The 12,044-nt window shown below is 39.3% G+C and overlaps 1 protein-coding gene across 1 annotated transcript in view; it reads left to right on the forward strand.

The window, feature by feature from the left end:
• Positions 1-12,044, forward strand: part of WDR49 (WD repeat domain 49) — a 98,960-nt gene that overhangs the window by 7,623 nt on the left and 79,293 nt on the right. Inside the window, exon 4 of the mRNA XM_006088898.1 lies at positions 10,369-10,602. Within this exon, the coding sequence (XP_006088960.1) occupies positions 10,369-10,602 (234 nt within the window). The remainder of the gene's footprint in view (positions 1-10,368; positions 10,603-12,044) is intronic.

The raw sequence follows: 12,044 nt of genomic DNA on the forward strand, positions 1-12,044 counted from the left end.
TTTTGGTTATTCTTATTTATAGGATGCAATATGTCTTTCATGCTTATATCCTTTACCTTGTTTATATCATTTTTCTCATTAAAATATTTTTAATTTTTATAAAATTGAGTCTTAAGAAATTATTTTCTTTATGGCTAGGGACTGTGTATCTAGCTTAGGAATGCCTTCCACACCTATACTTATAAAAATTCTCTGTTTTATTTTCTACTAATACTTTTTATGCTGTAGAATTTTTTTGCACTTAACTTTGTTGTTTATTTTTGTGTGAAGTTTTTATTTTCTACAAATGGATATCCAAGATTATTTTTTAAATAATTTCTCTCATTGGTTTGAAATGCTATTATTTTCATCATTTGAAGTACTGTATATGCATGAATTTTTTTCTAGATGCTTTATTTGTTCCATCAGTTTACATGTCTTTTCCTACACTAACTTACCACTGTTTAACTAGCATAGCTTTACTGTACATTTTGATACATGGTAGGGCAACTCTTACTTTTTATGTTTTTCTTTTTTTAATTTTAACTATTGTCTGGCATTTTATTCTTCCAAATAAATTTTAGGGTCAATATTTATGTTCCATAAAAACCATATTAGGATTTGAATTGGAATTTCATTGAGTTTGATATTTTGACATCTTTAAAATATTGAGAAAGCACATTCTGTATTTACCCACTATTCATTCTTTTAACTGTTTTTCAGAAAAAAATTATGCACAAATTTGTTTCCTATTCTTTGTTTAGGTTTTCCCTCCATATTTTAGAAAACACCCTTATATATATATTCTTAACTTTAAAAGGGGTGTTTCTAATGGGGGTGTGCCCACTCTCATTATAACCCATACACTGAGTTTTTAATTTTATCATCGTTTCTTAAAAATAATTTCAAAACTGCTTGGCAATTGTGAATAGTCTTTCATTGTTCATTTTTTGGAATTTTGACTTTTAGCTTTTTAATTTCATATTATTATTTTACATCCTTATCTGATAATTTCAATGTCTGGAGTCCTTGGTGATTCAAAAGCTGAGAGTTGCTATTCTGGTGATTCTCCATCAGGGTGACTTCTTACCTTTTATATTTGGTTATCTTCTGTAAAAAAAAATATGTTTTTATTGATTTTTAGAGAGAGGAAAGGGAGAGGGATAGAGAGATAGAAATATCGAAGAGAGAGAAACATCATCAATTTGCTGCCTCCTGCACACTCCCTACTGGGGATCAAGCCTGCAACCTGGCCATGTGCCCTGACCAGGAATGGACCTGGTGATCTTTTGGTTCATGGGTCGATGCTCAACCACTGAGCGACACCGGCCGGGCTGCTTATCTTTTATTGTTACTTTGTTCTTTGCTGTTGCTAAACTATGGGCATTCGGAGGAACTAAATGGAAGATGCTTTGCTCAGAGGAGATTTATATTGTTTTGATAGTGGAAATGAGGAAAACTCTGTCCTGAGGCTACTGCATTCTCCTTTTCCATCATCCAGTTTAATTGAACAGCCTCTTGCCTCAGTGCCCCATCTTGCTGCTGGTCCAAGGCGTAGGCGCCTGGTTGTCCTCTCTGCTTTTGTGCCTCCCGTTCGCTGTCTCCATCTTGAGTTTGTTTCATTTCGTCTCTTTCTTCTTTTAGAACAGTGGAGCTTGTCCCCATTCCCTGAAGGCCCAGCAAGGCAGCAGTTATGTTTTATTCAGAGTTGTGTTTCTTTGAAGCAGGAAGGCCCCCTACAGAAACCTACTCTGCAGTCATACTCGAACCAGAGTTCCTTTGTTCTACCTGTTTTTTTATTTATTTCCTTCAAAGCTGTGGTTAGTATAAATTTTAAGAGCTTAAAAAAGAAACTTCAAGTGTTAAAATTTACTTTGTAAAATAAAAGAGGAACTGTGATCTTTGAAAAGCAAAGTTAGAAATCTTTTTAAAGACAAGCAAAAATTTCGTTTTTCCCCCCAGTATTGTGTGAGTAATGAGAATGGAAAAATCAATTTGATTGAAAATTTAAAATTCCCCCAATGAACTTTTATTCTAAGAAAGAAAGCACCTAAAATGAAATGTTGACATTAGTTAGATGTATTGCCAAATTTGAACTGGGAAATCAATGCGATTTCTGCAGAACAATACATAGTGTTAGAAAACATTTTGAGTTTTTCAATGTCAATGTCAGAATCCACAAACAAACACATCATAAAAATCTGAGTCCTACAGCTGTATGTCTTCTCTCATTTTTGTTAAAAAGAATGAAAAAAAAAGAGAGAAGAAGAATGGTTATGGTAACAATTTAAAAATGAATAGCACAAGAGAAGATTTTAATTTGTGGTTAATATCTAGTCACTGATTATGCTTTTGTGGATTATCCAAAGGCTCAAATTCTAAATAAATGGACTTGTTAATACATAAAGGTGTATTCAGGAAAACCAATGCTCTCACTTCCTGTTATCCATTATCTGCACGTAGGCTATCCATTTCTGTGGATTACCCCTGGAAACCTGAGCTGCTGCACTGTTGTTCTCAAAATCCCCTAGTGATATATATTCTCTCCTTTTTATTGTCATTTTATATCCATTTCCTGCAGAATGGCAGGAGTTAGTAGTAAATGTTTGATGACTCCATAGAGTCATCTGAGTCTGCCTTCTACTTTCCCCTCACTCTTATATTATTACTAGAGGCCTGGTGCATGAAATCCGTGCACTGGAGTGGGGGGGGGTGTCTCTCAGCCTGGTCTGTTCCCTCTCACAGTCCAGGAGCCCTTGCTCCGTACTGCCCACCTGCTGGCTGCTCCTTACCGCTCGGCCTGCTGCTCCTTAGAGCTGCTGTGGAGGTGGGAGAGGCTCTCGCCACTGCCCCTGCACTCGCCAGCCGTGAGCCCGGCTTCTGGCTGAGGGGCACTCCCCCTGTGGGGCAGCTCCTGCGTTGAGCATCTGCCTCTAGTGGTCAGTGCGCATCATAGCTACCGGTCATTCTGGTCATTCAGTTGAAATGGTCACTTAGGCTTTTATTATATAGATCAGGGGGCCTCAAACTATGGCCCGCGGGCCACATGCAAATACAAATATTGTATTTGTTCCCGTTTTGTTTTTTTACTTCAAAATAAGATATGTGCAGTGTGCATAGGAATTTGGTCATAGTTTTTTTTTTAAACTATAGTCCGGCCCTCCAACAGTCTGAGGGACAGTGAACTGGCCCCCTGTTTAAAAAGTTTGAGGACCCCTGATATAGATAGTCTCATTAAGCCCATGTGAGATGACTCTGCCCATCTCTGGCCGGGAGCAGGGAGGGGTTCTTCAGCAGAACGAGACTAAGAACACGGTAATGTCCGTTTCTTTAGTCCAGTTTTCCTGACACACCTCCTTGAGTTTGTTCGAATTATTATTATTTTTGAATCTTTAGATAATGAGCCAGGTAATTTCAGTACATTCTAGACTAAATTGGCAAAACTTCAGAGCTAGCAGGGACCATTTGGTAAATGGTGAGAGGTAACATCACATAGCCAAGTTGAAAAACCTGAGTAGTTTAAAACTAGGATCTGGGTGTCTGGAGTCTCAATAAACTGGTTTCTAGTTCTAGTTCATATAGGTAATACAATATTTGCTTTCATAATCCTGCATTATTAAACAGCTAATAGTTGAAAAAAGATAAAGATTAAGCAGAAAAAAATGTCATCATTCTTATGTGAATAGCTAAATTTTACCTTGATATAAAATCATAAGCTTAAATACTTATTCTTCCTAATATAAAATAGAGATGAAATAGGGAGACTTCAAATATGGCATTTTCAGGACTTCACTTAGTAAGTCTGGACAAACACCACAAGTTCTTAGTTATCATGCTATAACTAGAAATAGTATAGTTTAGTTGAAAATTTGTGAAAAATATTAAAAACACACACAATTATTTAATTGTAATTTTTAAACTTAGGTCTTTGTCAATTTATTTATTTTTACTCCTAAGAATAAAGAAAACTTCCTTAGGATATCTGGAATAGAAATTGACATTAAATATTGTCCTTTCTAAGCTAGGGACTCATTCTTTTCCAAGAGTCAACTTGAACGTAAAAGAAGAGATTCAGAAACATTAACTAGATATCTAAGTGACATTTTGTCAAAGGACTGGATTAATAAAACTCCATTAATGTAAGATTTTTTTCATGATTAAAAGGATATAGACTAATTAAGAAAGAAGGGAAGTACAGTTATCTGGTTTAAAGCCAAGCCACATAATATTACTGATTAAGCTGAGAGTAAGGTTTCTCGTTCAAGGAGATTAGCATTGTCCTGAAAACCAAGTAGAGAAGTTAAGGTATACTACAAAGGAAATACTTAGGAAATTAAAAAAGAAATACTAATGCCTGATCCCCATGCTCAGAGATTATAATTTAATTGGCCTGGGAAAAGGGCACAAGCATAGGCAATTTCTAAAGCACCTTGGGTGTTTCTGATGTCAAGATTAAGAACCACTGGTACTGAGTGTGGTTGAAAACTTATGGGGGGGGCACATATCATGAGGTGATTTCTAGGAAAATGCTGGAACACTGTTATATACATTGATGGCAGCTTATCAATGCTGTTGCTTTGATTCTCAGCAGAGAGAAAAATTAAAGAATTAAAGACAAGGTGGTCTTGGTAGGATCATTAATTGAGGGAGTTCTCCAGTTATAGGGAAATCAAAACAATAATATTTATTTTGAGAAAAACTAATGAATATACACAATCTGATAAAAATATATCTAATAGCAAGAAGTAACTCATCATAGACTAGAAAGGTTATTGATCATCTATTTAAGATTTTTATTTAATTTATATGACTAAATGTCAACAAAATATTAAAAGCCAATATAAATTACTTGAACAACACAGTGAAAATGAATCTGGGGGAACTACAGTCCATTAATACTGTTGAGTTATTGTTAATCTATACTCAACTATGCCTCAGATAATTATTCTGACATGAAGTTAATTTTTATATTTTAGAACAGGGTTCATACTAAATAAGACAGAATTTTGGACAATGAAGGCAAGACTATCATAAGTAATATGAGTGTTTGAGAATGACCTAGATATGTCTAATCCTATGGATTTAACATTCTAAAAATAGTTTATCAATTCTATTTATATTTAGGACACATTAAACTCTATTTGCAAGTCTTGTTTCTTGTAGAATCTATATTTCTGAGGATAAACATTTTCTGAAGAGCTACCAGAATATTTTAAATAAAAATAATTTAGTAATTTTTAAGAATCAGAATGAGTTATTTAATAAAAAAATCCTGCCAAGAAAACCCAACTTACTTTATATTTATACAGGGTGGGACAAAAGTAGGTTTACAGTTGCGAGTAACTAAAATATAAGAGTCTATTTTTGTATTATTACTTATTAATTATTGTATTATTTTCAATATAAACAATTATAAACCTACTTTTTTGTCCTACCCTGTATATTCTCAGAGGAAGAAGAATTGGCAATGATGTTTAAGGATTGATTAGGTCTGTTTAAGTTTGTTATAAGTGTTGGTAGATGGAGGGGTTACTGTATACCTCAAGCATAATTATTTCTGCAAGATATTTGAAAAATTCTCATAAATATCATTGTAGAGTGTATGAGATCTGTAATTAGTTGAATAACCATGTAGAAGTGAGGCAAGTTCTTTTTTTTTATGGGAGTGCTATATTCTTGGACTTGTCGTAGACAAGTCCAAGAATATAGCTGTATAAAAATATAGTTATTAGGTGAGCTACAACCTTCAATAAATTTAAGTAGTACATTTATTGAACCTCTACTATGTCCCATGGGATATGTGAACAAATTAAGAAGAAATTATCAATATAATTGAATTATGATCCAAATTATATTGTCACATTGTAACTCTGAATCAAGACTAGGAAAAATGCTATTTTTAGCTTAAGATACCAGATTTTTGAAGATAGGATGGAAGACATCTCATCTGATTATTTGTTCATCATAATAAAATCTAGCATTTTACTTGATTAGGATCTCAAGGTAAGTGAAATACATGATGGAGTAATTTAATCAGCTAATGAAAAAAATAGGCTGCTTTAGAGAAGTCATAGTAACTGTAAGGGTGGTGAGAGCCGCCTGCAATATTAACTCAATTCTGAGCACATTGCTTAAAACAAATTCTTGAGGATCCTAAGGTGTTCATATTATGTATCTGTGAGTCAACAGGTAGTTTTAAATCTATAGTGCATTAATTAATGTCTAAGTACATTTTTTAAATTATGATAACCAATAGGACTGAAGAATAAAATGTTTAGATTGATAGAAATGGGAAGAGAAAGAGAGAAAAGGAATGTTAATAACGCCTCTTTTTTCAGAGGAGAGAGTCATTAGATATGTGAGTGATGCGAATATGCTACCTATACACGCACACACATACACATACTGTCATTATTTGGTGTCATGGAGAAAACCAGACCCCCAAAAAGACAAAGAAAGCTGTCTCAGAGGAGTGTTACTTGAGGTTGAGAGGCCGGGGCTGGGAAAAAAAAAGTCTGTCAGTGCCATTGGATTTTATACCATGGCCATATCCTACTTTGGTTTTTAAAAGTAAAGAGCGTCTGGATGAGCATCCTCCCCTGGAGAGAAAGTGGAACAAAGACAAAGTGAGAGAATAGAGAGGCTGCCAGGGTGGAGTGGGATCTGAACACTGATAACGTGGTGGTTGAAGGAACTGGGATCATTTAACCCAGATAAGAGGCAGAAGGAGAGGTGTATGCAGATGGGAGAAAAGAGGGCAGGCTGGAATCAGGAGCTAGAGGAGGACGTCTTTGGTGGACATATTTAATTACTGCAGAAATTCCTGTCCTGTGATTCCTGGGATCTGTATGGGAGGTGTGTGTATCCATGTACTCCCAAAGTGACATGGAAAGTTGTGTCCTTTTATGGGTATATGCATTTAGGGGGAGGGGTCCAACTGTTATTTTCAACAGATTTTTTTAAAGGAGTTTACAATTTAAAATAGGTTAAGAACTACAAGACTTCCTTCTTTATGGAATAATAAACACTTATTTAAACAGAGACCATTTTATTTATTTATTTAAAAATATTTTTATTGATTTCAGAGAAGGAGTGGGAGATAACGACATCAATGATGATAATCATTGATTGGCTGCCTCCTGCACGCCCCACACTGGGGATCAAGCCCACAACCTGGGCATGTGCCCTGACCTGGAATTGAACTGTGACCTCCTGGTTCATAGGTCGATGCTCAACCATAGCCATGCCAGTCAGACCAGAGACCATTTTTAATAGATGGTAATCTTCCCATTGGATAAAAGTGTTATTTGGAAGAACCTTTTTCATTCTCAGGTTCTAATATTTACACAATGAAAAATGATCAAATAAATCTATAATCATAAAAGCATAATATGCAAATTGATCAAATGACCGAACAGCAGAATGACTGTCCGGATGACCTTCCGGATAACCATGCTATGACATGCACTAGCGCCAGACCAGCCAAGGTGGGTGTAATGCGATTGGTCAGGGGGCCCTGCCATTGCCCCATGATCGCCCCGCAGAGGGAGGCCCAGGTCACCCTCTACACAGCGATTGCCTTGATGAGAGAGGCCCAGGCCAGCCAAGTGATCACACCCCATGCCTGTCGCCTGTAGAGGGAGGCGACTCGGGGCAAGGGAGGGGCGGCAGCGCCACACAGATGGCAAGCAGTGGCAGCAGCGGGGGCGGGGCCAGCTGCCAACAGCCGGAGGAAGAAAAACCCCAATAGGCCCTGATTGCTGGCCAGGCCTAGGGACCCTACCTGAGGGGTCCCGGATTGGGAGAGGGCGCAGGCTGGGCTGAGGGACCCCTCCCATGCACAAAATTCATGCACCAGGCCTCTAGTGTAATAATAAAAGAACAATTACTGAACACATTCCATGCTGGTTGTGATGCTAAATGCTTGACATGGGCTCTCATTTATCCTCACAGCCTCAGATGAGGGAGGCCCATCAAAAACTCAGAGACAAAGACACTTGCTGGAGGTCACCCTATGTAAGGGACAGAGCCAAGGTTAGAAACCAAGAGGTCTGGCCCTAGAGCTGGTCTGCTAGTCCCCTTTGGATGGGTTTTTCTTTGTCTTCATTCGGACTCAGTTTATGTCACTTGCCTGTATTAGTTCTCACCACAACTCATAGTGGCAACACTTGTACCTGCAAAGCTACTCTTTCTGTTTTTTTATTTTTTCCTGTGTTAGTCTTGTTCTACCTGCACATTATCTTTGTGTTATGACTGTGCGTGAGTAAGAGTCTAATATTTATAGATTATTTGAACTTGATATTGAAAGGACCTGAAAGGAATTTTAGAGACAGGACAGGGAGTTTTAAGAATAAAAAAGGGTCCATGGAAAAGGAATGCATATATGAGGGCATTTTTGGGGGGAGACACAAAAATGCTTATCTTACTTGTAGAGAGGATAGAGAAATGCCACAGGATAAGAGGGGAGGAAGACATACATTCACAGAGGATAAAGAAAAGCCACAAGAAGAGGGAAACATTTTCATACGCAGTGGTTCTCAACCTTCCTAATGCCGCAACCCTTTAATACAGTTCCTCATGTTGTGGTGACCCCCAATTTCATTGTTACAAATTGAACATAATTAAAGCATGGTGATTAATCACAAAAACAATATGTAATTATATGTGTGTTTTCCGATGGTCTTAGGCGACCCCTGTGAAAGGGTCATTCGACTCCCAAAGGGGTCGCGACCCACAGGTTGAGAACCGCTGGTAGAGGAATGTTGCAAGATAAGGGGAGAGGGTGGGGGCACCATGTGGGCTTTGAGCTTTGAAACTGATACTATGTAGCAGAGTGACCAATGAGGGGTCCTAAATTGAGGAAGGGTCCAATTAGAAAGGGTCAGAGTCAGACAAAAAACTACAGCATATATAAATCAGAGACAAAGAGACACGAGACAGATTTTAGATTTTTGGATTTAGATTTTTTTTCCATTAGAGAGAGAGCAGACTTTTCCTTTTGGGTGCCCCTTCCCAGGGGTCCCTTTTGGGGCACCCCTGCCCAGATGGAGTTTGTATATGCTTCCAATAAACTTCCACGTTTTTTATTAAAGAAAGCTGTTAGTCCATGAATTTATCCTTCATCTTTTGTCAGACAAGGACACATTAGAAGAAGTCTACCCCTGTGACACACCTCCTGACCCACAGGTTGAGAACCGCTGGTAGAGGAATGTTGCAAGATAAGGGGAGAGGGTGGGGGCACCATGTGGGCTTTGAGCTTTGAAACTGATACTATGTAGCAGAGTGACCAATGAGGGGTCCTAAATTGAGGAAGGGTCCAATTAGAACAGGTCAGATTCAGACAAAAATCTACAGCATGTATAAACCAGAGACAAAGAGACACGAGACAGATTTTAGATTTTTGGATTTAGTTTTTTTTCCATTAGAGAGAGAGCAGACTTTTTCCTTTTGGGTGCCCCTTCCCAGGAGTCCCTTTTGGGGACACCCCTGCCCAGATGGAGTTTGTATATGCTTCCAATAAACTTCCACGTTTTTTATTAAAGAAAGCTGTTAGTCCACGAATTTATCCTTCATCTTTTGTCAGACAAGGACCCATTAGAAGAAGTCTGCACCATGAAACCCACGTTTCAATGTCATTTAAAAGAGAGAGAGAGAGAGAGAGAGAGAGAGAGAGAGAGAGAGAGAGAGATTATTAATTTTCTATTGCTACTGTGACAAATCACCTCAAACTTGGCTTGAAACAATACAAAATTATTTTCTGTTCTGTAAGTTAGAATTCCAGCATGGGTCTCACGGGGCTAAAATCAAGATGTTAGCACAGGGTAAGATGGAGGGCGTAGTCCTTGCCCTTTCACTTCATTGCCATTTCCAGCTTCCTTGGCTGGGGGCTCCCTCCTGCACCTTCAAAGCCAGCAGCAGTAGGTTGAGTCCTTATTACATTCCATCACTGGGATCTCCCTGTGATTATATTGGACTCACCCAAGTCATCGAGGATAAGCTTTCCATCTCAACGTCCTTGATTTATCACATCTGCGAAATCCCCTTCCCTGTGTTAGATAGCATCGTCACACCTTCCAGGGATAAGATAGGGACATCCCTGAGGATCATTCTGAGGGACATCTCTGCCTACCACAGTCACCTGCTAAATACCAGGCACTGTTCCAGGGACCAGGACAAAACACAACCCCTTCCCTAGAGGAGATGATTGCAGCTGATGGAGTATTTAGATGGATGAGGGAAGAACAACATGTGCTATGACAGAAGTGTGATCAACTATAACACTCTGGAGAGAACAACCACCTGAGGTCGAGGATGAAGCAGAAAAAAATGTGGCTCAAGAATTAGAATTGTTCTTGACTTTTCCCTGTGACTTTATCACCTTCCATCCAGGTTTTGAGACTCTGGGATATTCAGCACCAGCTGTCCATCCAGAGGATAGCGTGTTCTTTCCCCCAAAGCCAGGACTTCAGATGCCTCTTCCACTTTGATGAAGCCCACGGTCGACTTTTCATCTCATGTAATCACCAGCTGGCACTGTTGGCCATGGAGCGGGAAGCCAGCACGAGGGTGAAAAGCCACAAGAGCGCCGTCACTTGTGTTCTTTACCATTCGGTCTTGAGGCAGGTAAGGATGCTGTTCTTTCACCCTCCCAACTAGCTCCATATCCAGAGGCTATTTCCTTAATTCCATCTAAGGTCACTGAGGACGAATATAGAAAAAACAAAAAACGTGGCAAGGAATTTAATAGGCATGTGCTTTCTGCAATACTGTGTGTTCAGGTGGGTTTGAAGATGGTTTCATTTTCAGCCAGTGACCACAGCAGCACTGACAGAATTATAAGGAGTGACAATATTCCAGCTCACACAAACACAACATTACAGGATCGAACTCACCTTTGTTACCTGCTGGCTTGAGCCCCGATGGCAAACGCAGGTAAACCTGGCTGGAGCATTTTCCTTTACAAACACCATCTTCCTGTATCCCCATGGAAAGCTCTGAAATATGCATGCAATGTAATTAGCAGGGAACCATTTTGCCGGCATATTTTACACCAGTGGCTCGCAGTGGCAGCCCGGAATGTATTCATAATAAAATGATTCAGTTAAATGCGGTGCCACTTGCTATGCAGCTTGAGTGTTGTTTGTCTCCCCACCACTTTAATGACGCTCTGCAGCCTTTGCTCATGGGAGTGCTACCTGCATGTCAATGACCAAGCCGGCTCCCCTGGGCAGAGCCTTCTCAGTGAGCAGGAGGGGCAGGCCTGGGGGTATTGGGGAGGGAGCGGGCACCCATCTCCTGCCAGGATCACTGCAGGCCCTATTGTAACAGCACAGCAGGAGCCCCGTATCCAGCTTTGGGCCAATTAAACAAGAACTCCAGCTCATTCTTTCCTTCCCTCCGCAGAAGCCTCTGCAGTCAGGCAGACAGGAGTAGTTCAGATCTTGTGCAGGGGGCGGAAAGCTCTTTGTTAGTAATGAGCAGTGTGTCATGTCACTACTTCAAACATTCTGTTTCCTGGTTATTCTAGGAGATAAAAATCCCTTACGCGACAATCCATTTTGAATTCCATCTGGGGGAAATGTTCCCCCGTAAATGTTTTACTGAACTTTATGAAGGCAACCGGTTAATTCGGCTCCCCGGTGGCCGCTGAGCGATGTGTTTGTTTCCAGGAGAACATTATGCTAATTGAGATCTGCAAAGTTAAACCGCGAGGCTTGTGCTTAGATGCTAAGATCCTGCATTGCCTGGCCATAAGATGAGCCGTATTCCCTGAGGAATTCAGGAAATAGGACCCAAAGGAGTTCTGGAATTTTCTACTTGGGACAGGAGATAAAGCCAAGATAACAAATATATGCGAGTTTTAGGCAAGGATAGAATATGCGCATGTGGTATATGATGTAGGGAGAATCACTGTACAATTCCGTGTGCACACCTCTTTATTTTCACTGTTAATCGCATAAATAATTAAAAGCATTGATACACATATAAAGCACATGAGCTGTGTACCACATATATAAGTGCTTCCTATTAGCTGCTAAGCTTTAAAGAAACACTTTTTTGCTGTA

The sequence above is a fragment of the Myotis lucifugus genome, unplaced genomic scaffold, assembly GCF_000147115.1.
Source record: "Myotis lucifugus unplaced genomic scaffold, Myoluc2.0 scaffold_53, whole genome shotgun sequence".
Lineage (NCBI taxonomy): Eukaryota > Metazoa > Chordata > Mammalia > Chiroptera > Vespertilionidae > Myotis > Myotis lucifugus.